General features: G+C 31.3%; 1 protein-coding gene across 2 annotated transcripts; it reads right to left on the bottom strand.

Annotated features, from left to right (window-relative positions):
- Window positions 1–11,795: 11,795 nt before the first annotated feature.
- On the bottom strand, window positions 11,796–26,797 carry LOC121121769 (uncharacterized). Of its 2 annotated transcripts, XM_040716750.2 has the most exons (8): window positions 26,153–26,766; window positions 21,309–21,398; window positions 20,966–21,248; window positions 17,885–17,914; window positions 16,358–16,470; window positions 15,690–15,814; window positions 15,491–15,609; window positions 11,796–14,387 (listed from the first exon to the last, which is right to left on the bottom strand). In XM_040716750.2, exons 2-8 carry the CDS (start codon window positions 21,372–21,374, stop codon window positions 11,902–11,904), a joined length of 3,222 nt encoding a protein of 1,073 aa, XP_040572684.1. In that variant the 5' UTR covers window positions 21,375–21,398; window positions 26,153–26,766; the 3' UTR covers window positions 11,796–11,901. The 2 variants fall into 2 exon arrangements, with proteins under 2 accessions (XP_040572684.1, XP_040572683.1); XM_040716749.2 differs by lacking the exon at window positions 21,309–21,398 and having other exon boundaries at window positions 26,153–26,797.

Below are 26,797 nucleotides of genomic sequence, written 5' to 3'. Positions count from 1 at the left end.
ATAGTGTATTCCTTTTTAATTTATTTTTCTATAAATATAAGGTGTAGGAAAAAAAATTTAATGGATTTTTTTTCCTTAATGTCCTTGGAAATCAAAATAGTGCTTACATGACGATCGGACCATTATTTTATCCACATTTATGATAATTGGCGTTCCAGAGCGTGGTGCTAGAACGGAATCGACGAAACCAAAATTGCGCGTGATTGGTTGTTACAGTATCAGAACCATAAATACTATTCATATTTTCACCCATCTGGCTTGCGTTTTACCATTGTCCGAAGAAAAAATGTAAAATAGGTCGTATTTACTTTTTGATCTTGTCCATCTTTGATGCCCGCTCAAACAATACCTATTCAAACAATCACAAAGCTGTCTACAAAGTTTTTTAGTACCAAATATATATCTTTCAAACGCCATCTAGCGAATAAACTGATCGTACTTAGACAACGCGAGATGCACATTACTAAAGCCATCCATAGGAGAAATAATCGATTTATTATAACTAAACCTATTATATTAAATAATACAACTCATTTAGGAATTGTATTATTACGCTGCCAGACAGCGCCACTCTCCCGAACGTTTTGTAAACAAAAAAATATAAGTAAACAACGCTTATGCCCAATTACGTCGGTATTTTCAACTGTTGCACAATGAATATGGTCACTGCTTAATAAAAATTTAAGACTCACAAAATGCAATTCAGAATACTTATACACAATGATATTCCCAAAATATCAACAACAAATAAATACTTAATGTTAGGTGTTTGAATGATCTATTTTCAGTTAGTTATCTCTACTCATGACTATTATTAGTGTTCTCAAGGTTGATTCTATGATTTCGAATTCAGGGTTGTCCCAACTTACGTGACAAAATATAGGCTTACAGTTAGAAAGGTGACGTTATTGGTCGTCTATCCTTTTCCTCTTTTGTGAAAAAAGATTGAGAGATCCAATGAAGATCACACGTTAAAATTAATCTAGTACACATAGTATATATCTAATTATAAATTTATGAACATACACTAAGCTGTTAAGTAAATGAAGCTAAATTTTTGAAAAGCTGTAAATAAGGTTTAGTCTATGTTTTTCAACTTATCATTAAGTATTTTATTATTAATAGTGATGAAAGAATATATCCTACATAAAATCAAATAACATGACGGTTACATTGCTTTCCATGTACAAAATTTTCAATATCTTTTCCTAAGTTATTAGTTGTCATTCGAAAAAATTTGTGAAATCGTAATTACTCGATCTATTTATTTTTTTAATACAGTTTTTATGGTTTTCATACAAAAAGTGTATTAACTATAGTGATGAAAATCTGCTCTTTTTTTTAGCTCGCCCGATTTTTGGAATTGGTAATCTAAATAATAAATTGATTTTGCCCCACACTTTTTATTCTCCTTCAAAGAATCAACATATGCTTTAATATTTCTAGATATATCAGTTATTTTTCTATTTCTTAGGAATCCTTTTTGATGGTTCCCATCTTTTGGTTGTGGATGGGCTCAATTTGCTTTGAAATTACTTCTGCTAGGATTCAATATGTTTCGCTCAAAACTGTTATTGGCCTCCAATCACCTATGATGAGTGCAATTCTACCACGGGTTATAGAAGGAGGAAATTTTCTGTAATAAAAATAGGAAATTTCTGTACTTCTCCGTCAAAATTCCGAACTTTAAGAGAAACAAGAAAAAAACATCGGGAAGAATGGTAAAAATTTTAACTCCTAAACCATCAAGTCCCGGTACATTTTACATTTTTTTCTATATAAAAAATGTATCCACATTGCAATAATATCCACAAAAATGTAAAAATCACAACGAGTCCCAACTTTTTGTTGATATAAATTGATTTTGTAATGACAAACTAACATGCTCAATATGTTTGTGACAGTTGTTACAACATTCATATGACACAATTCTAACATTTTTTGATCATATTAAAGTTGAAATTTATTCCTTCCATAAAAATAGCTAATTTCACACTGGAGTCATTGTGATGAATAATTTTACCTAATGTTTAGTTGTAATTAACACACTTAAATAAAAGAAATTGCAACTGAAAAATAACATATCCAATTATAATATGAGCGAATTGTTGGTCACATGAAAGTATTATATGGTCAGCAGTGAGTCCCACGGTTTGACACACCTTTTTTATAAACACATCGTGATAAAATTGTAATTTATTTTACTTCAATAAAAAAAAATAAAGGATCTTTATAATCTCAGAAAACCTTTCTTTGATATCTGTATGAATGTACTGTAATATTTACATAAATACTTTCCAATATTTTACTCTCTTTTAAGTGATTGCATAATTTATTTCAAGTGATTTAACCTTGCATCGTAGAATGTTTCACAAATCAATTAAATCTCTAGTGTACATAAAGAATGAAAAAAAATATAAAATCCTTACAAAAAAGGGGTTCTTATTGGATTTAAAAGAGAAGTAAATTAGAATTGAGGGATGTAAATTATTCCTTCAATTACATATATATGTACAATATACTCAATCCATCTCTCAAAAAGAGAAAAAAACATAAAAATACTTCGAAATCTAATTTTTTTATGGTTAGATATTGTATTTGGTTTATTTATTAAATATATTTATAGTCACACAAAGAAAATTGAACATTCTAGAGGCGTTGCTATGTTTTTATGTATCTTTGGAGAATTTTTTTTCAAGATTAGGGGTAGTTTTTCCCGGCTATCTGGTAACATTAAGAAATTAAGATTGTAACAGTTTAGGAATTATTCTCGCTGCATGTTTAATGGAGATTATAAGGTTTAGAGAAGAAAAAATATTCAAGTTAAACGATCGTTCGCTCATGTTTCATATTATTTTCAAAAATTCTTTGTCTCATTCTCTCCTCTTTTTTTTTTTTTTTTTTTTTTTTCTCTAAATCTTATAATCTCCTTTAATGTGCAAATATACATCCATCGAAAATAATTCTTTTTTAGCCAAAATATTGGTTTTTAGAACAGTACTATTTCAAGGCCACCAAGGCCTTAAAATTGTTACCAGGACCGTTTCTGTAACCTTAAAAACCTACATAAAAAGTTAAGGAAAATCCATTTATTTTTTTGGCCGTGATTGAAGGACAAATGCTCACACAAACATTCGCATTTCATATATGGAAGATTAACAGTTTTTACCACACATATACAAGATGCGGCAACAGAACTTATTTTTTTATAAGGGGTGAAAATTAGGCTGAAGAAATAGTAGAAGGGTTGGGGGCAGTAAGTTTTTATCATGCATTGCAGTATTGAGGAACGTGCTTCTGCTGTCGAAAATAAACATTGGGAATATTTATTTGAGATAATATTTTATAAAATTTAACTAATCGTAATTTAGCTCATGAGTTTTTATTTATTGGATTTATAAATGTCATTTAATTTTTTCAATTCATTTTCATTATTTGAAAAGTGCAAAATTATTTTAATGCATATAACTCCACAAATAATAAGTTAAGAGGACTAAAATTGTGGTTATCGGATTTGTTGTCATTTAAGGATTTCAAATTGGGGCAATGTGTCTGAATTTTGTAATTGGAACTGGGTTTATTCTGGAAAACCCAACATTTTTAAGACCTTTGCAGAATCGCCAATAACTAATTGTTTAATAAACTATAACTTTAAAAAAATATATGTTTATTATTTAAATGCATCATTTTGTATAAAATAACTATTCCTCTAAAACCTCTCAATAAAAAATATTTAAAGATAAGAAAAAAAATAAGGAAAAATCCTTGAGTATTAAAATACTAAAGTTCAGTGTATAGAAAATGGGAAACTTCACCTATCTGATATGATTTTTTAATACTGTGTCAGGCAAAATTTTGAATGTGTACTATTGAAACAAAAATTAAACTTTTCTAATTTATAAAAATTGTTTTATTGTCTTTAGGAAAGAGGAAAAGTCATGTGCACCTTTAAATTATCATCTGTATTGTAAGAATACCTTTCATTCTAAAAATAAAGTCCAAAATCAATTGGTAGTAAGCCATCCCAAACATTACGGGCTATTTTTTATTTAAAGGCAGGAACATTTACATCTTATTCTTAGTATGATTGAACTCATACCTGTAAATCATCATTCATCAAACTATTTAATACTTGAGAGGACAGGAGTAGATAATTCAACATACATAGCAAATTTAAAACAAAAGAATATCACGTATTTTTGGAACTATTGTGTCCAGTGATGGGAGAATTTCCAAAAAAAAATCCCCCTTACCGATTCCGATTCTTTAATATTTTAAATAATAGTTAAAAAATACAATTTTGTTATAAATTTCTAAGAATTACAATTGATAAGATAAATCAAATTTAATGTAAATAATATTTACATAAAATTAAAGGAAGGTTATTCCTGTGTTGGCGAGCTTTTTCACAGGGCGAGTAATCCCACGACAAATTTTTTCTTAGATCCCTTTACAAGACATATTTCTCTTTAAAAAAAAAACAATATTTGGACCGAGTGCATGTGTTTAGAACACTTCTGGTCATGTTTAGTGTGTTTTTAATTTGTTTTTTGTACATTTTAATTATTGATTATTTTATTACAATATTTATAATATTGTTATACTCAAGTAAGAAATTCACACTGTGTTTTTTTTATATCTTGACGAATATGTTTTAAAAAAATCATAACTTAGAAAAGTAATAAATAGTTAAATCCCAGTAATAACTATTAATACATAAGAATCGAAATCGCAAATTAAACATTATTTTCCCGATGCCGATTCTAGAACAAACACACAAGATTCACTGATTCCAATTAATAGTCTCATTGTAATTGTGTGTCTATTGCACAAGATTGTCATCATGTACAACTCTAATTTGAAATCCTAATGTTGATAATTAAATTATTAGATAGTTATCTTCTTTGTGTTATCTATCCATAAACACACAACGATGATCTCAAATTTGTTCAAATGTGACTCCACTAATTTATTCAGGGTGAAGTTTCTAAATATTTTACAAAAAAATTGTGCTAAGATCTTAATCAAGAATGATAAAGAACATAGATACTTCACTCTTTGATGGTCGTTTTTCTTTTTGTATCCATGTCACAATTCATAGGATGAGACTTTGGTGAAATTAGGTAAGGATTTACTAGTATCAGTCAAGTCTAATTTGATATTGGTAATAGAATGATCGGTTCCTCAGATACGGAGTACAGTGTCAATAGAGATCATACCTTCCGGTTGCTTACAAATTTCAAATGTTCATATTTATTGAAAATTGCATCTTTTTTTTTTAAGAATATAAGTTGTTTTTTTCAATTTATCCTACCTCATTTTCAAATCATTAGCATATCTCTTGATGTTTGACCTTGATTTATACCTAGTGTAACTAATTTGATCATTTTCAAAATGGTTCCAATTCTTAGGCCTTTTTTTTAATCAAAAGTATAAAAAAGGAGCTGCAAGTTAGCTATGAGGCTATGGAAATATACACAAACCCAACTCCGTATCTATCTATGGTATAAGTATGAGTTACTCCAATGCCTATACTCAATTCTACTCCGACTCCAAAAAGAACGTACATAACTCCACAACAAATCCTCAGAGTTACAGTTCGTGTTTCATGCATTAGTGATTATTTTATAGTTATTCCTCTCCCATCAAAAATAAAAGAATAATGATAACAGCTTTGGTTTATAAAAAAATATTTTCAGGTAGTAATTACAAAAAAAGCGATATCATCAAATCTCATATTTCTTAAGCCCTAATTATAATGTTTGCATGAGTGCCTTAAGAATTACATGATTATCAATTATTATGTGTTGCAAAATTGGTAGATAAACCCACTCTAGATAATCATGGAAGAATCCGAATTCCTTTTATTTTACCGATAACCTAGAATCAATATGGGTTTTTTCATGGTTGTGCCTTTATCAGTCTAGCGGTTCAAGCAGTACCACAATACTTAGGCTATCAGTCTCGGTTCTTGTACTTTTGTTCGTATATAGAATATATAAAGAAAATACAATATTCATATATAAAAAATTCAATATGTTTTAATCAATTAGTGATTTTTTTTTTTTTGTTTATTTACAGAGTTTTCGAATGATTTTTACGTCACGAGGGTGATACAGTTGTATCTGAGTTCCAAATACCTCAGGATTTCTTATGGATATGGAAAAGTGGATTTAGGTACTAGATGGTGTACATAAAAAAATATGGATCCAGGTCCACTACTGAGCTTGTCAAGACATATTATATGTTAACTATAATATTTCTTAAGCCAGGGATTCCTAAACTTCACTACACCAAGGCCCCACAATTTACAATAAATAAAAAAAAATTTCCCTCAGCCCTCCTGTATGTGTAGACTGAAAGCAATCCTCAATTCTCTATTTTCCTGTGCCCCCCACCCTAGTCTCTACTCAAATCCCCCACTTAGAAAACCATTGTTAAGCAATCTTAGTTTTTGGGGTCCCTCCAGGAACTTGGACCGTTACGCATTCTGCGGTATAAGGTAGCTGCGACCCTTTTTGTATTTAATATCATTTTCTGTGCCCGAACTTTCTGGGAACGCCCCTTACTATAAGTGACTGTTACCAATCTGAGCCTGTATTAAAAAGACCGAGACTGAAGACCAGAACCGAGACCGATAAGGCTGAACTGAGACCAAGACTGAAACAGTTGAAATGAAATAACCGAGACCAGGACCGATAGAACCGCTGAACCTAAACCGGGCACAACCTTGGGTATTGTATGTAAAAAGAATAGGAACCCTTTCTCCATGAGTCAAGATAATTCATTATTCCACCAAATAGCCGATGGGAGCCTACTTCAGAGTAGTCACTCGAAAGATGAATTGGACACATGCAACTTTACACTCTACATTATACAACAGTGAAATTAGTCAACCTATATGTGGGACTGTGATTTTTCTAGGGAGAGATTTGTGCTCTCTGCCTATGTGACTGCCTTTGCTCCTAATCCTGATAGATGATGTTATCAATAGCCATTAATGAATGGGTCATTTTTAGAACCGTAATTGCTGGAATAGGATTTCGGTTTTTGAAGCACATAAATTCAGACAAGGCCTTGAACACTTCAAATTTTAATATATGGAATTTTAAAAAAAATGAGAAGATTACCTTTTTTTTAGGAATGCCACTTCATTGGATTTTGAAGACCTAAACAGAGAAATTTAATTTAAATGTGTAAAGCAAAAAAAGCTTCGATTTATTATTTGCAAATATATTCACTTTCTATGCATTGTTATCCAACAAATTATCCCTTTGAGGGAAAATAAAACCTTCATCATGTAGAATAAATAATCAAACCACATATTATTACTTAAGGTTATATTGCAAATATTTTACTATTCCTTTCAAAATTGCAAACATTGAGTCAAGGAACATGTTAGGAGAAAATTCAAGAGCCCTAAGTTTGGAAAACGAGAGTTTTGATATTAGGATCTTAAGGAAAAGAAGGGACATTTTATGGTATTGAATCAACAGCTCAGAAAGCTCATTATATACCTGTTATTTTCATTCTCGTTCACACCTATTAGATGATATTGTGGGGATTTCAAATAAATCAATACATTTTATGAATATTAAAAAAAAAAAAGATTGGCTGTAAGCATTAACCTTGCATAACTCAGGAATGACTATAGGTGGAGAGCTCCCATTAGTCACATCTAGTATATTATATTTTGTCCTACTCAAATAACTAGAGAAAGAGTTATTAAGGTATAATTTTAATTTCAAGAGTCTTTTTAAAATGATCATAACTTTAGACTTAATCAACAAAATTTCTAATTTAGCATCTCAAACAGTATCTACATGTAATATTTTATCTTTATAAGTATTAAAAATTATCACTAGGGGTAAGTATGATGATACAGCAGGATATTTTGTAATATTCAGAGACATTATAATTAACAAACTTTCAAATGGCAGTATGGAAAAAATTTGAAAATTGACTTTCATTTACGTAATATATTTGGACTGAAAAATATTCATGCCAAAGCAATTATTATGTTAAATGTTTAATTAACAAATGATAAAATGATTTATCCATGCATTGCATATCTCTGAATTTGAAAAATATTTACATTTCCCACCAAAGATTCTCAATGATTTCTTTTTTTGTCCATCCTATTCTTCCCTTAGCATAAAAATATTAAGTCTTTACTTAAATCTAATACGTATAAGTAATATAAATTATATTTAATAACTTAATCAAAATTAATATTAGTACATTAAAAAAAAGAATCTACAATGTTAATAGCTATAATTGCAAGATTACATTTTGGAAATCATTTGTAAAACGCATTCGTGTTGTTGTTTTTCCATTGTCTTCTTGGTTTTTATCTTGGATATCATTACGAATAACCATACAATTGAAGGTTACTTCTAATCATTATCTGTACATAATATTTACTTATATTCATATCAAAACGTAGTAAAAATCTTTATTAATACTATTTAACTTAAATACATTAATGAAACTTTGATTCTGGCATGAATGAAATTGATAGTATGCTTTACCGTCATGATTATAAAATTTGCATTAAATTTAAAGAGACACTGTTCTTCAAATACTTATATAGTGCGACATCATTAACACAATCTGGAACAAAAATTAAGAAAAGGGGAAAATCCAAATTTATTTTTTTACTTCAAGGTGGAGATTTTAAATCCGGAACAAGTTTAGACATTAGTATCTTGGCAACCCTAAGGTCTATATTTATGAAGGTGTGCTCATCAGAATTTAACTGATTTAGTAAAAGAAAAAATACCAAATGTTTTGAAAATACTAGCACCGTGCGGACGTTATCGTGAGCTTCCGTGCCAAGGGCACGCACAAAGTCGCAAATAGCTGCATAGATTCTTTTGCTAGAGAACTTAAATTGACGTTAACAAATTTGGGGTCATGTTAGAATTTAAACAGGCAAGGTTTGTCAAAATCGAATGAAACTGGATATATTCCGGAAAACCCATAACTTTTAAGACATATATGTTTTGCAAAACGGAAAAGTGGCCTCCTATCTCGCCGATTGATTGGAGAGTATTGTAGTGGTAGTTCATTAAATGTGTATCTAACACTATTGCCCCTTGGCGGGCTTCCATTCTCTACATGGATAAGAAATTCCTTATCAAGGCCTGTGCCAGGTCCAAAGCCAGGTTGGAGGCTGTGTTAGAAGTTGGAGGTGTTTGTTTTAAGTGATTGACTGAATTTAATTGCTGCATTAATATTGGGAAATAAATTAAGGGAGACTATACATTATCCTTAAATTTTGCAGATTATAAATTTGCACCTTGTAAAATAAAATCCAATTCTTCATAGACATATTTGAGTCAATTATAGGCTTTGTATGCAAATTTGTGGGATGTGTTAAGGCACCCAAGACACCAACTATAGTTTAAAACCTTTATTTGATTCAAGATACTTATGTTGAGCCCCTTTCAAATAAAATCTGTCCATTTCTCTACCCTTAATTGTAAAGATCAATTTTGTTACTTTTAGTGCAATTTGTGAAACAGCTAAAGGGTTGTTAAGAATAATTTTTTGATAGAAATTAAGGATAATTCATGAAAGAATACAAATGGAATCCACAATCAATTTTTTTTTAAATCATTCTAGCTTGCTTTTGTGCTGACGGGCTAGATATATAATAATATAAGTATGTTTGTGGTGCTTGTATTAATATTCCTTTGTACATAATTTTGTAAGCAATTCTCTGGAGCTGATTTATTTGTTCTTTTTCTTTTGATATAATGTGATCTTTTCTGATAATTATAGTTTAGTATAAAAATAGAATCCTGTCAATAAGCTCTTCCTCCTGTTGAAATCAAAATAGAATCCTAAAGACATATACATAGATCTTTTAATTTATAAATAGGGGGGATTTAACCATTATACTTCTATATATTATATAATTTAAAGAATAATTTAAGTTAGGAAGGCCAATGTTTCTCAGGAACATTTACCTATTATAAAGTTATAAAATATCTTATAATTTCTTCCATCAAAATACTACGTATAGTAATATTTTTTTTTTCCAAAAGGCAATAAAATAAAAAAGTCTAATTTTTGCTTTATATTGAAAGTACACAATTTTGTTTTGACACAGTTTTGAGAATCGGTGCAGATAAGGGGCGTCCCCCATTGCCCATAAACTGAACTCTGGTACTTTAATACCCAGTAATTTTTTCCTTTTTTTGCTTCACTTCAAATTAGTTCTCACTGAAAGGTTTTAGATGGACAGTTTCAAACAAAAAAAAATTAAAATCTTGTTTTTTCTTGATTAAATCTAGTTCCAATTACTCGATTTGAACAAATAACACCAATCTAAAATTATTCGATGAAACAAGATAAGATGGCATCTATTTTAGTTCTCTGTGGAGTTATTTGCGGTATAAAAAAAAGTCGCACATTTTTAATTATGAAAATGGATTGACAAAATCGTTTTTTGTATATTAGAAAAATTGAATAAATTTACTGATTTTCATAAATTGAACCACTAAAAACACATGAGATAAATTTTAATTAGTTTAATTTGATAAAATATTCCGTCAAACCATTTTTTGGCAGTATTTATTTTCAACGGCAAACGCTCGTTCCTCACTACTCCAACCCATCATAACGACTGACTGTATTTTCAAGAAAAAAATATCTTAGAATCTTGTTTCTAGAACTAAACCATCCTCACATATCTACCACTTCTACAGTCTGGCTGAGACGTATTATCAAAAAGGAAGTTATGTTGGGACTCCCTCTATGCTTTATTAGATGTCGATTTTTACGTCTTATTGGGTTTTCAATTTTAACTCGCAAATGTTTTTTTTTTTTTTTTTTTTTTTTTTTTAGGCCTGAAAATAAATAATAATTACCTACTCAACAAAATTACTGATACAAAATCATCCGTTCACACTTACCATCAGGGTTGTTTCAAATGTGAAAAACGTTGCAATTGGACACATTTTTGCTGAGTAATGTATGAAAAGGTTCAATATGTGGAACAAAAAGTATTATTGAGTAAAATTTTATTTAGCAGTACATAATTATCTACTTTTAAATTAAGAATAGTTTAATCGTTGGGTATCAATTGATTTTGGCTCTTTTTTTTAGTCTCCCATTTTTTTTTTTTTTTTTTGGGGGGGAAGGTTGAGAGATACAATAAAGTTTCGTACGTGGCATATACATAGGCATTTAAGACTTCAAAAATACCATACATATGTCTGAAAATATATATTCAAGAGTTTCAATTTTTTTCTTCTTCTAAAAAGCACAATGGCATACGCTCTGAATGAAATACAATTTTAAGCTTCTTTTATATATATTTATATATGTATGTATGTATTATTTCTTAACCAAGGCTTATAAATACTTTCTTAGTAGAAGAAGAACTTTTTTAAATAAAAAAAATTAAAAATTAATCAGCTTATAGTTGTTTAGTTATGCATGATCGAATATAACATCTTCATTTATGTATGTGAGTTCGAAACTATATTTCTTACTTTCCCCACGGTAGGGAGGATTACAACCTTGTTGAATGAGTAAAGAGGATTTCTAAAATATACACATATATACATATGTCTATTTTCCGTCTTCCCTCTCTCAAAAAATATCATTTGAATGTATCTTAAACCATAGTCTTTCAACATACATACATAATATTATGTGCACGTGACTTCGCATTAATTACCTTTGTAATTATGAAATGCATTTATAACCAAAGTAAGTAATTTGAATACTGGCACAAGTCACATATGCATATACAACTAATATATAGAGGAATAATCATAAAATTTCCCATAGCCTTACATATTTTATTGAATAAATAACTATAGATATTTAATAGATTTGTCAGTACATGTCAATGATATCATACTCGTGATTGTCTTTTCATTCATGTTAGCTGAATCTACTTAAACTAAAATCACTTGTAATTTTGATTTCTGGTGGAATATGATATCGTTTGAATTTGGATGTAACAATGTTTTTAAGAGAAGATGATGCACTTTTGGGTGTGGAGCCAATACTGACACTACTCCTTTCAGTAGAGCCTCCACGACTCTGATTATTCACCATTTCCCTCAATTTACTCAAGAGACTCTCACCAAAATCTCCATTCCTTTCTTTCGGACTATGCCTACTCTCTTTCACGAGATGGCTTGTTCCTTTTCCGTTGAGCAATGTGGGTCTGGATGTAAAGAAGTCCTGAAGAATAGCTGAATCTATGGTCACTGTTTCAACAATAAAATCTTTGGGCCCATAGGATGGACGGGTAGTGGTTGTCTCTGCAGAGAAATAAAGAGGGTTATTCATACCATAAATGTATTGTTGATCATTCATGTGGTTGTTGAAAAAGGAGTGATATGAACCATAAGGACGGGGTGGGATTTGGCTTAGATCCTCTGAAGGAGGTTTTGGACGTAATGGTAAATCTGGGTTTACATTCGATTTGACGAGATTAATGTAACTTATTGGGGTTGTGGTTGTGGTGGTGGTGGTGTACAATGTAGTTGTCGTAGATGAAGCTGTTGTTGTTGTTGCAGTAGAGGTTGTCGTGGGCATTGTGGTTGTCGTAGAAGAAGGAAAAGAAGGCGCATTATTCAATAAACTGGCCCCTTCGTTGGGTTGTACCTCTGGATTTTCCCGTCCAAATATAGCAGTTGCAGAATCAAGGATTTTGCCTGTGATGTCATGCTTGCTATCTATAGTAGCGTACACATTCAACAGATTTGAAAATATCCCTAACGGTGTAAGACCAGCACTGAGAGATCCTACAGCAGGAATGTTTCCTAAGAGATCTTGTCTCCTTATAGGAACTAATGGGCGTCTGGTAGCTGGAGCAAGTGAAGGAAACATTTTTTTGGGTATCTTGGGAGTTGGGGGAAGTGGAGTAATGAGAGGAAGGGATTGTTTTGGAGTGGCAGAAGGTCGAAAAATGGGCTCATTTATCTGAGAGTACTCTAAAATCTGGGGTACTGAGGATTTTTCGTTAAGTTTTTTTTCTTGGAGTAGTTGTTGCTGTTTAGTTTTAACTTCTTCCTCCTTCTTTTGAATAAATAAATTTCTTTGTCTATCTAACTCACTTTTCTTGCGCTGATCCTGCAAAAAGTGTTTAATGAGTTGCTGTCCAGAATCTGGGATACCCTTCAAGTGATGCGGAGTCTTGTCCACTGGTGGAAGATAATTCCCTGGCCCAGGAGTTACATGAGCTATTGATTTTTTTGACTTCTTTGTTGTAACTCTAATAGGGACTGGTGTGGTGTATGATGGTTGTGAATCTGCCAAGCGTTGTCCATGAGGCGTAACCATTACTGGCTTTATTGTTTGAGGAACAGGTTTTCGTTTAAAAATGGATTGATAAGGACGATTGGAGTCCCTATTTACAAAGGTGTTGGGGTGGTCATCCCCCATTACCTTAAATGAACTTCCAATTGAAATTTGATCCTGTTTTCTTTTTCGTGGGATGGATTTTTCAACGACATGTAATCCAGATGAACCAGAATTGATGATTGATATAGGCCTCAGTCGTGATTTGTCGTAAGTTTGAGACTTTGGAGAAATAATTTTAAAATCTGAGGATCCAAAATTTTCAAACTTTATTTTCGGAGTTACTGTACTGTGACTAGGCAACGTGGTTGAAGAAACAGATGTGCTCACAACAACTGGAGGACTATAAATATTAGAATATTGTTGAGAGAGTAATCTTTGAAATTTATCTTCATTTGCCTTGTCTTCATTTGAAAGAAGGGTAATCCTCGAAGGCCCTTTGGCTTGTTTAAAAGTGTCCCAAAAACCATTAGTTTTAATAGCTGAAGCATTTTTATTAGAAAGAGCATCATCCTGCCCTTCAGGATCATTTTCATCAATGCGTCGATTATTTCCAAAATACATCCCAGTCCTTGTATGACTCGTTTCACCATTAATTGGAATGGCATTTGGGCGAAATAGATATGTGGGTTTATTTCTTCTTGGATGGTTCAATATTACAGTCTCTTTTCGAGTTGATTTGTTATTGTTTTCTTTCGGAAAATCCCCGTAGCTTTTGGAGTAAGGATGTTCAGGTAGTTTTCCACCAGTTAGAATTTCGATAGGATGTCGATTTGGACTCAATATGATTTTTCTACGGCTGTTTAAGAGATTCATTTGATTATTTACTATTTGACTAGGAGTAGAGGTTTTTTGTGTCGTTGTTGTAGATGATGGAGTTGAGAAAGGGACTTGAATGACAGATTTGGGATGCATTTGGTTCCCATTCACTAAACTTTGCCAAAGACTCGCCTCTGAAGACTCAGCGTCATCATGTCTCTCTTCTACATGAACTGGCTCAATACTAAGAAAGGGCTCAGGTCTAAAAAATTGTATTTCATCACCTGGTTTGGAAGATTCTAGAATAGAAAAGATGGGAAATGGTATGTATGAAGGTCAATTGAGTAATACATTAATATAATTTAAAACCATATGAAATCTTTAGCGCTTCAAAGATTTTCTTTATGTAAAACTAAAGAATAACAAGAAAGAAAGAAGCGAGGTCACGTTTAATGGATTATATTATTATTATTGTTTCAGCTACATTTATTAATAGATATTTATTATAGACGTGGGTTGAAATATCGAATTGAAATCGGAAAAGTAATACACCGGGCAAAATATCCCATATCAGCATCGTATCCGTATTGGAGAAAGTTATTAGAAAGTTCGATATTTCCTCCAATATTTATATGATGCAATCAGAAAAAAAGGAGGGAATGGGAAACAATAGGAAATGAGGAAATAAAAAAATAAATATTATCCGCAAGATGGTGTAACTTTATGTAGCTTGAGCTAGTATAAATATAGATTGCTTGAGGGGGCTGTGGTCTCCTCTATGTGATAATGACTACAGACGTCTACAGAGGTGGGCTGGAGAGGCTGTAATCCCCCCCGCCCCCCAAAAAAAATTAATGATTTTGATTTTTTTTTTTAATTTTTGTTTTCTTCAAATTTATTATTTGAAATTTTGCTATAATTTTTGAATTTTTTTTCGGAAATCCAAAATAAGTTTATTCATTACGATTTACGATGGCTTGTCAAATTTGTCTCACATTAAAATTCCTATTATTTTTAAACAGTCATCTTACAAACATTACTCAACCGGGATCAAATTTGACTCTCAGGAGTCAGCCTTATCAATCATGTAGAGCATTAAAAACAATGGCTAGAAGAATATGAATGAACAGCATGTTCTTGAGTTATTACAACTCCAAAATTATCATTGAAATTCCAGAGCTTTCTGAAAAGCTACAAATAAATATTTAGTTTTCATTTTTTTTTTTAAATATTGTTTCCTTAGATATGAATTGGATAACGAAACAAGCCCATTAGGACAAAACAAAATGATTGCTTTCAGGGAAATGGGTACATTTAATCATTTGTAAAATATCGGATCGAAAAATACTTTGATATCAGCCCATGTCTAATTCATAATATACCATATAAACATACAACTTACTTGTAAACCCAATGCTTGAATAGTCAATTTCCAGTCCCTTGAATTCACCTCCATCAATGGACGCAACTTCCTCCGAGACAATACGTTTCAAATTTGCAAGGAAATTCTCCCTCATAATACTGAGAACAAAAGTAAAGGATATTCATTAGATAAATACTAAGGGGGGGGATGGAATTATACATAAGAATATAAATCATACTTTGGTATGTATCGACGATCAAATGTAATTGTGAAAAAGACACGAACGCTTCCAGAGCTGAATCCAGCAATTGTCGTAGTTAGGAATGCTTGTCCAACGCCGCTTTTTTCAAACGTTTTTGAAATCTATGTAAATGATATTTAATTTTAATTTTTGTATAAAAAGAATCAAATATCTTTCTTAAGGAATAATGAAGATAAGGGATCATGATCAAAAATTCCTTTTAATTAAAACCATTGTGAAGATGTAGTGCGTACTTACGCATATTACTACATATTCATCATTCATCACCCACCGTCTTGTTGTAATCCGATACTTATGTATGTATAATAACGAAAATATAATATATATTGTACATTCATATAAATGTAATTTTCAATTTTCTATTCCTAACATGAATGTGTTCAAAAAGTACGAAATGATAATAGTGTTATTATTAATATTAGATTGGCTCCTGTCTAACCATAGTTTTTAAGATAAAAACCATAAAAGAAATACATAGATATAAATATATATGAGTGTGGGCTGAAAATGGTATATATATATATGTTTTTTCTAAGATTTTTGTATCTCTTATCTAAATTAATTCTTCATTGTTTCATCACCCTACTCAAATTACAATTCTTGCTTTATACACTTAGAAATATATACATACAAGTATTTCTTACCATGGAAGAGTATTGTGATGCTTTTCTTTTGTACTCAAAAGTCTCTGGATTAAGAAGAGAGATGGAAAAGTCGTCGGAAGTGACACGAAATGCTCCATCTATTGATAATACGTCTAAAAAGGGAGAATATAAAATAGATCCAAAAGATGTGATCAGAGGCGTAGGAGACGGGGAGTGGAGCGGGAATATTCTGGATGAGTGCAAACTATCCATCATCGAGCAATTAAAATAAGGCCTTACATTCACACTTGACCAACCGTCCGGGAAAGGCTAATTGCTCAGTCAGACAAGTTAATGAAGAGCTTATGCTGTCTAAACGGATAAGTGGTCGCAATTCATGCAAACTAAATTCTTTTTGACATGTGACACAGTTGTATAACCATTGGTTTTTTCTTTATTTTAACAAATTTACATCGTAGCATAAAATGCGTAAAGCTAAACTTTTCAAAGCTTAGGACAAGTAAAAAAGGATCATAATCTGTCTTGTGGAACAGATTTGAGAAAAATTAATGTAAAGGCTTGTAGTATAGTCGACATTTTTGTAAAGAAAAAACTTAGTTTAGAATTTAGAAAAGAAAAAAACGCTTCTTGTGTGTGTTTTTTTTTTTTTTTTATTTAATAGGTTGTCGTCGGTGTGTTAACTCATATAATACTAGAAACCTGTAAGCTAAGGGTCAAACCCGCCTGCTACAAATGGGGTTGAAGAACTGAGAAATTACTACAATAACATAAAATAAGTTCATAAGGGATTTGTCAACCATTTGTTATATTTTTATGGAAAAAACGCCCATTCATTAGATTCAAATAATTGAATATATATATCGTACACTTATACCTAAAAAAGAGACCTGTGATAAGCTTGATATTGAAATTAAATAATTTCAGAAAAACTGTAATCTCTGAATTTCACAGGACTTATTTTTTATATATGTATATGTATGACTATTATGTCTAATAAATATCTTATATTATGTCATTGTAGTAATTTCTCAGTTCTTCTACCCCATTTATAACGGGTGCTTTAGCTTTTCCTTACAGATTTCAAGTATTATAAGGTTGACTTCTCCCTCTGAAGTAAGAATTCTCCCCTATACTTAATGTAAATTGTTTAAAATCCATGATAAAATAAATATAATAATTATCCAATACTACTTCTATTTTAAATGTAAAATATTCTCATCTCTCTAACAGTAATTCATTTTCTCCACCCCACCTCCAAAAAAAATCGTATAACAGGCAGTTGATAGTAACAAGGGGCTTAATTCAGTAGTACCATATGTCTTGCTCCCTTCTTTTCCTCGCTCTCTTTTTCCCTTACAAAAATGTCAACTCTAATAGATTACTATTTGTGTACCATATTCAAGTAGGCAATGTAGTACATTCGGTCAATGTTTGACCTTTATAAAATAAAAAATTTGCTAAGGAATGTATTTTTAATTTAAAAAAAGTCATCCAAAAAATTTTTGTTCCTCCCTCACAAAAAAAAAACTAATCTCCTACGCCAATGGATATGGTTGACTATCTTACCTTTTCCATTTGGATCACCTTTTTGAACAACTAAAAATAGATAAATAATCATTAATTTTTTCGATAATAAATACATACATTAAATAGGTTTACTTCATAATTCTACTTAATGTAAAGACTACGAAGAAATTTCTTAAGATTTCAATATGTACTGCAAGCATAAGTTATTATTTTAATCAGCTTATAAATATTTGATAATAATAATGATTATTATCAAATGATATTATTTAAATAATAATAAAAGGAAGATAGAAAAAGAAAAAAAAACCACTCTTTCTTGTGTCTCGGGAGATGCTTCTTCATTCCATCAAGTAACCAATACATATGAACAAGTAATCTATTAAACAATTAATGTAATTGTCATTCCTCCGGATACATATCCTTTATGTTCATACAACTATGCCCTGAGGAGATTAATCATCAAAACATCATTACGTCGATTAATTTCATTGAATCAGATTTTGGGATGAAGGCTCACATTTATTATAGAGAGGAGGATGTGCTTATTATATTTGTATTAGGTACTCGGTGCAAGACCGTATTTCCTCCTCTACACTCATAAGCGATGTTTTTTAAGACCTATTTGGACTGATATTCTGCTATAGTTGGAAATCCATGGATCCACATTTCAAACGTAGAAAAAAAAACATTTAAAATTTCCTTTTGTTATGTAACAACCTATCGATTATTACTTTTTTGTGTGACCGGACTAGGATTTCTGGACCGAAATCCAAAACTAGTATTTTTATAAAAATCTTAATTACAATCCCCAGTGCATTTCTTCACATTTCCTCTAAAAATAAAGAGATAATGAAATACTCTAAACCTCGGTGTTACATCGCTAAGACAAAAATACCCTATGGCTTTTATTATCTGCTGTCGATTCCCTCGTCTCACTGGATACATCATGGCTATATCATAATTATTTATTTTTTTGATAAATAAATGAAGCAATAACTAATAAGTTATACCATACCTGTGCACTGTTTCCAAAAAAAACCAATTTTTTGTTGATTTCTCATCGTGTATATTAGACTGAGGGAAAAGTAATTTCGTATTTTTTGATTTATTACAATGCTTTATAAGAAGTGTTACAATCATCTAATTTAAGCCAAGTATGCCGAATCTAACTTAATAATGCCCTTATAGTTGAAGCCTTAGTCCATTAAGTCAAAAACTCGGCCCAACCAATTTCATAGGCCTCTATTGATGCCAAGCAAGTTGGTCATAGATCATAGACATGAACAGGGCGCAATCACTTGTTAACTGTAGGGTGGACACATAAAAACTTCCCATCCGCGCTCAGAGAGCTTCTGACGCATCATCAGAGATGTGTGTGGCCTGGCATCATCTTGAGCGGGGGATTGCTTTGTGGAACATGAACCGAAAGACTATCGACCCAATATACATTGCAAGTTTTCTTGGTCTTATTCGACGCGTTCTTTTCTCTCAAGTAGTAAAATGGTAAAAATTGCGAATTTCTTCCTTAGAGATCTCCATACTCGACGCATGATAATTCACAACTGAACAAGTCAAGTGTAATACTGTCTGAAAAGTTTTTGTAGTATACACTCACACCTTTCAACACCTTATCATATGATCCGATGTGACCAATATTGAAAAAGATATACATAGTTTAAAAAAGAGTGAAAAATACGAGATTACTTTTTCCTCAACCTAGGCCTTCTTATAATTTCTATGAAGAAACTAGAGCTATCATTTATAAATACAAATGTCTTGCTACGATTTTAATTAAATATTACTAAGCAATATTTTCATACAGTAGAATAGAAATCTATGTAATATTTTAATAATATAATATATACGTATATATCATGGTGTCAGCAAGATTATATTTTAGGGGCACTTAGTTTTTTTTTTTGAAAAATTGAAAAAAATTCTCAGGCCCTTAATTTGATCAAATGAAGAAAATAATTTTTTTCTCCCAGTTTTCCGAATATTATTTTTCTTTCGAAGCAAGAATTTTTCCATCATCTAGACAAAAATTATTGGATGGGAGCCCCTCCTCCAACCCTTCCCCCTGCAGTACTCCCCTATATATTTAGTTCATTTAAAAATCGTGGAAACATTATGACAATGATAGTTTCGGAGTACTTACGAGATTAATGTTGACTTATTTTGCTAACTACCAAATGATTTCAAACTTTTTTAGGGATCTTTTTGGGGGTAAGGTTGCGTGATAAAATCAAGGTAACGATGAGATTCATCAGTAGTAAGGCAAAGAAGTCATTCTTTATTAACTGTTGGAACTTTATGTATTTATTTTGTGGTAGGTATAAGGTTCACTGCTTAACATGGTGTGATTTGAGTTAACATACAGCTACCTAATAAGTTGATGCTGATTATTACTGTCAATTCTTGGTGAAAGTAAGCAGAACATAAATGCATAAATCGGTGGCTAATTGAAAAAATTGTAATTTATGTTCGTTAATAAACGAGAAGTATAAAAAGAGGTCAAAAATGATAAAAAATGGATGATAATAAAAAATATAATTTGTATGTAGTGGGGGAAAAGCCATTAAGACATCAAACCTCCTAGCTACAAAATATATAATAATAAAAATAAGCTAAAGATTTCTTGACCATTAGGCTGCACTCGGAAGATAAGGAGAAGGACTATCTCTGTTCTATTGCTATTTACAATATATTATGTACTAGTACATAGCTAATAAATTAAGAGCGTTGCTATTGATTCCGGCAGACGGAGTGTGACTGACCCACCATCTTCTTTTTGAAAAGGATTAAAATAACTTAATTGCTCAAGATTAAGTTAAGTGTACAGAGGAGGATATATAAATAAATAAATATATTTAAAATCGTCAAACGGAGGTTTCAAGTACATATTTATACATAAAGCTAGGAGGAAGAGAAAGGGGGACTCTTAGGAGGAGCTGTTTGAGCTCCATTTTTTCTTTCTTTCTTTCTTTTTTTAAAGGCGGAGAAAAATATAAAGATAAGCCGAGAAAGTCAAAATAATGTTGTTGTTTTTTTTTACTATATACAACTATACCAGGAGCAGCAAATAGAAAGGCTCCCGTCAATTGACATTTACATACATACCTCCGAGATAAACAGCAATCCCTATAATTCCAAGGATTCCTAATATAACCAATACAATAGATATCCCAAGGAGTACACCGCAAAGACTTCGATTGAATTTACGATGATGATCGAAGGAGTCACGAGTCCATAGATTATATGTTGTTCCAGGAGGACCTATCCCTTCAGGTGGATAGGGTAGGCCAACTACGGATTTACGTCGTGTGTGGTGGTGGTGATGGGAATGATTGCGATGTGAGCTGGAAGCGTAGGAAATTCCATCCATATCTTTGGATGTTTGCCCCTAAATGGAATGGAAACGAAATGACTCAATGATCATATTTATTTAGGAGTATGTATATACATAGTATGATATGCAAAAATCCTTTGGAATTGACGTGTCTGTATGTGTGTATAAATAATGAAGCATATGGGATCAGTGAAAGTGGAGGAGCTATAATTTAACAAATTAGGAAAGGAATTAAATAATGATAGAAGAAGTTACGTTCACAGAATAATAAGTAGAATGACCATACTGTTTGGAACATATCCACTAAAAAAATATAACTTTATGCCAAATTCACATTTGTAATTGTAGAAAATTATGTTTAAGTTGTAACCTGTACTATAATCAAGTACAAGTTCCAGAAAATTAAGAAATTATTTTGTATTAAGTATAATGCCATGACAAGGACGTCTACAGGATTATATATATATATATATTTATTTTTTTTGGGAGGGGGGGGGAATAAATATTACAGAAATCCATATGTTTTCACAGAAAAAAAAATTGAAAAATCTACGTCTGTTCACAAAAAATTATATTTTTTGTAAATAAAAAAAATTGAAGAATTAAATTTTCTGGAAAAACATTTCAAAAATGAAATTTCAAATACTAAAACTTTTCGAAAAAAAAATCAAAAATCCACAACTATTTCATAAAAAAAAATAGTTTTTCGAAAGAAAAGTTGTAGAATTAAATTTTTTGGAAATTTTTATATTTAGGGGAAATAGAATTTTCTTTTAAATAGCCAATTTGCTTTTGTAAAGCCTAGTATGTAAATTTTTTTTTTTTTTTTTAAATACTCCCTTAGTATCAATTTAAAACTCCGCTTATTGTTGGGATTTGGTACTGATTACAATTAGTCATAGCGTATAATTTAATTATAACATTTTGATTAGCAACTATTGATAGATCATATGGTTTTATTTTGATGGAACTCTGAGCACCTGAGTTATATCATGCTGCAAATGATTAAATTGTCAAGTACAGTGGGCTTTAATTTACAAAAAGGGACGTATGTAGCAACATTTCATCTCAGTTAAAAGTGTTGCCAGGACACTAATATTTTTGTACTGTTTCCAATAACAAAATATGCATGGGTATTTTGGGACTGTTTCATACTTTTCCCACTTAAATATACAGAGTGGGAACACAAAACTTGCAACAGCTTTAAATTTCGATTTTATCACTTCTGAACCAACAATATGGGTGACTTCTGGCCTGCATCAATATGGCCTTCCTATAGCCCTGGACTCATCCATCTGGAATTTCCAATTAGGGAATTCTTTGGAGAAGAATGCCTACCGCACCTCTCATTTAAATTTGGATTTGCACCGAGCTGCCGTCATAACACGGCCTTTATCGTCAAGAGTTGTCAATCTATTCTCCGGCGTATCGAGGTTGTTATTGCTTATAAAGAAGGACACAAGGAATAAAAAATATGCCAAAATATAGTATTTAAACATATCACATATCGGTTAGGAGTTGTCTTTTCTTGATTCCATAGAAATCCCGCTTTTCGTAATTTATTCATGCTACTGAAAGTTTTGAGTGTTCACACTGCAATACAAAAATGTCGCTAGGACAATGCACATGCCCTTACAGGCGTGTCTGCAGGATTTTTGAGAGGGGTGGCTAGCTCTGTAATTTGTGAAGAATGTTTGTATTCTCGCTTTTTTTTACAATTGACAATTTTGTTAGGTGTGGGAAGGGTCAGAAATTTGGGGGATTACGTCATCGGTGGGTCCATTTTTTTATGGCGTTGTGAGACTGAAAGTACCAGTTCTAATGCCAGTTTGATTTACATACATAATAGCCTGGTTCCTTTATAGCACCAGTACTGTGAACAACGCCAGTAGTTATATTGTAACTGGTACAAAGGCTAAGCATTGATAATAATATAAGCAGCAACATAAGTAGGTATGTAAATTAATCATAAAAATAAAAATTTATTTTTGAAGAAATAATAATGGATTATAAAAATTTCTCTCCTTTTCCAGAGAGTTATTTATGTATGTATGTACGGAGTAGGTATCTGATGATTTGTTTCTTTGATGCCAGATGACGTTTTATACTAACATACATACCTAGGTGCATGAAAAGTGAAATGATCCTTCTTCTTTCAAACAGAGCAGTATTTATTTTCACTTTTATATAATATGTTTGTGTTATGTCTTCAAATATCTACCTACAACATATTGATGTAGGTTTCTAAAGTTGTTCATAGCTCTATTTTCACAAATTATGCCAATGATTTTGATTTATAACGTGGACATAAAAATACACATGTAACTAGTGGATAATTTGTGACAAATTATCTTTGTTAAGCCACTCTTCTTCACTCCCCCCCATCACCTCTTCCCCTTAATCCCTCTAAAACATTGTCTCATTCAAAAGCGTTTTTTGATACTCCATCCTTTTATATTATACCATGAATTATATATATATATAAACAAATGCTGTATTAATGATAATTACCCAATTTTCCCTCAACTAAATTATATATTCATGTATCGTTTTAAAAATGAAATATGTTGGGGGAGGAGTTGACCCTCTTTGTATGTAAAAAAAAGTCAAATAAAAGATCAGATATCCTCAAGGATTATTTTTAAATTGTACACATTTGTTTCAAATGGAGTAGGGGGGTCTTTCTTTTAGGATGTCTTATGTACATATGTATATTTATGCAAGGCTTTGTGACAAGTTTGTATTTCAAATTATTTATGATGAAGCGACCATCCCTGGTTTGTTGGTTTGTTTATGAGAAACAATTACCTTAAACGTCATAATATTAAATATTTTATTTATTTCTATTATTTTATGTCAAATGAGCGTTCTTAAATGAAATAATATATGTATATATCAAGATGTATTTTGTACAAGAAGATACATACATATATATATACGCTACATACGACATATGAATAGCCTATATATTTGTATGAACATAAAATAAATTAATGGCTATGAATGAATAAAACCATCCTCATAAATGAAGAGAAAGACAGTCTATGTATGTTCGTATGTAGTACATTTTTCTTTCTTTTAAAATTAAGTTCATCTTTTTTCTCTTTTCACTCGTACACTACTCATATTTTCTAAACGACTGGAATTTTAAAATGGTTAAAATAGGAAATCTTCTTAAGGACACCAACGAAAAAGATGTATGTAAATATGTCTGATATGATCACATTAAAGGCTCTCTTCAAGCAGGGCACTAAAACTTGTTTACATCAAATCTACCAATTAGAAAGCTTTATTAATAAGAACAAATTTGAGGTCCCTATATAATATTTTTATAAATCATCCAATGGACATCATGATGGATCAAACTCAAAGTACGTAGTATTTGGGTTATATTTGTTTACTAATTGTATAGTATTGATTAGATCCTAAAAACTAAGAAAAGACGGAAGAGAGTAGAACATCAAGCAATTGTACATTTTTTTAAGGTCATTGATTGATCCTAAAACCAAAAAAAGGACGTTATAACTGAATGAGTATGATACCAAGCAAGGACATCAATTGTACTATTATTTTAGAACCTTGAATAGGCCTTAAAACCTAACAAATGACGAAGAGAGTACAATACCAAGCTAGAACAGTGTTTTACTTTTATTTAAAGACATTCATTATATACTGAACCCTAAGACATGACGTCAAAACGGAGACGTATGACATGAAGCAGCAAGGACAGCATTTTTACTTATAGGTATTTGAGGTAATTGATTGACCCTAAAACCTAATGCATGAATGACAGAGAGAGTAGAAAATTAAGCTAAGATAGCGTTGTTCTTTATATTGTTATATACGTATATTTTAGGATATTAATGATGATAATATCCCCGTATTTTCCATTTGGATAATATGTAACTGTGGTTAGACAAATTTTGTTTGTGTTTTATATTTAAAAAAAGAGAAAATAACATTGTTGATGCAACTGACACTTGAAAGAAGGAAGGATTTTTCATCAGAAATCCTCACATTTGTATTCATATATGTCTCTATGTAAGTATGAATATATCACACACTACCCATGAAGAATTTATCTTTTGTTTTTTAATATAACATATATATATATAGAAGACACTCTTGGAAAGAAGGAGAGAGAGAATGAGTCGTAATTGGTAGGATTAAAATGTGATTTGTAAGAGATGCAAACTTTGGTGTGTGTAAAATAATATATATATAAGACGGGAAAGAAACTTAAAAGATCATATTGTAGTATTAAAAAAAAGTGTTTGAGTTTATAATATATATATATACTAGTAAAATAAGTTGGAAAAAAAACTTTTTAATTTTGTTAGTAATCCTTTATATAATAGAAACTCTCTTCCCTTTTATAGACAATGTATGAACTCGGAACAATTTTCTTGAAGGAAATGGTTACTACAATTAAATATTGAGTCGATACGTTCACAAGGCTGTGACTAGGATTGACAGTTTTTGACTTAATGTGTGATTAAATCCATATTTTTTATAAAAGACGTATAACAAAATTTACAACAAGGATTTATTTTCATTTTTGAAGCACTAATACTGTCTTTCGACAAATATTTAACAATCTTTGTTTTAGAGTCAATGAGGGTAAAACACTCAACAGGGACGTCCGCAGGGAGTATATTACAAGGAAGGGGGCTTGGTTTTTCCATAGCTATTCACAGAAATTAATTTTTTTGTTAAAATTTGGAAAATTAAATTTCAAATATTTGATTTTTCGAATATTAAATTTTCTAATAAGAAGCAAAAATTCCTTAATTTTGGGGGCTACATCCCCTCCAGCCCACCCTCTGCGGACGCCCTGCTCAACTTTCTCTCTCTCTGTAATCCTGGCCCTGTACATTCAATACCCAAAGACATCACAGACGATTTTTTTTTCGGATGGATAACTTTAAAATTACATATTAAATGTCAAAATGACCTACCACCGAACGTCGACTACTTCTAATACTGTGTGGATGAATTCGTGAACTCTTTGTACTAATGGAGCCTCCCTCACTTCGGCCTTCGTCCTCATCCTCTTCTTCTTCTTCCTCTTCTTCCGACTCTATTTCCCTTCGGTGATTATGATGATGCTGATGGGCCCGAGAACGAGAGGACAGCTTTTTTGTGGACTCTGGGAATTCCTCACCCAAGGTATTGTCCATGTTGGTTCTACTTTTCGTGTTGTTGTTACTACTATTAGAACCGATTCCACCTCGTTTCTTTTTCTTATTGAACATAGTATGCGTGTACACTTTGCCGAGAGGATCCGAAATCTTCATGGTCCGACTGGTTTGCTAGATCTTCTCTGAGATAAATTTGAATGTTTTTCTTCTTCTGGATGTGAAGAGGGTGATGTGCATAAGTAAGTATTATTATAATAATAATATGATGAATTATTTATGAAATAATTGTGTCAAGGGCAAGTCCGTTTGTCACTTGATATAATGTTCATTAATTAATTTTCACTTCTTCTCAAGGTAGAACGTACATTTCTTGGAGCTCTTGGAGACATGCTATTTGTTAACTTACTTACACACATTATTTTTCTTGACTCACGTTGTCCAAACATAAAATAAAAAAAGAGT

The sequence above is a fragment of the Lepeophtheirus salmonis genome, chromosome 7 (genome assembly GCF_016086655.4).
Source record: "Lepeophtheirus salmonis chromosome 7, UVic_Lsal_1.4, whole genome shotgun sequence".
Classification (NCBI taxonomy): Eukaryota; Metazoa; Arthropoda; class Copepoda; order Siphonostomatoida; family Caligidae; genus Lepeophtheirus; species Lepeophtheirus salmonis.
Note: the sequence above shows the minus strand (reverse complement) of the source record. Positions and strands in the feature narration are given on the sequence as shown.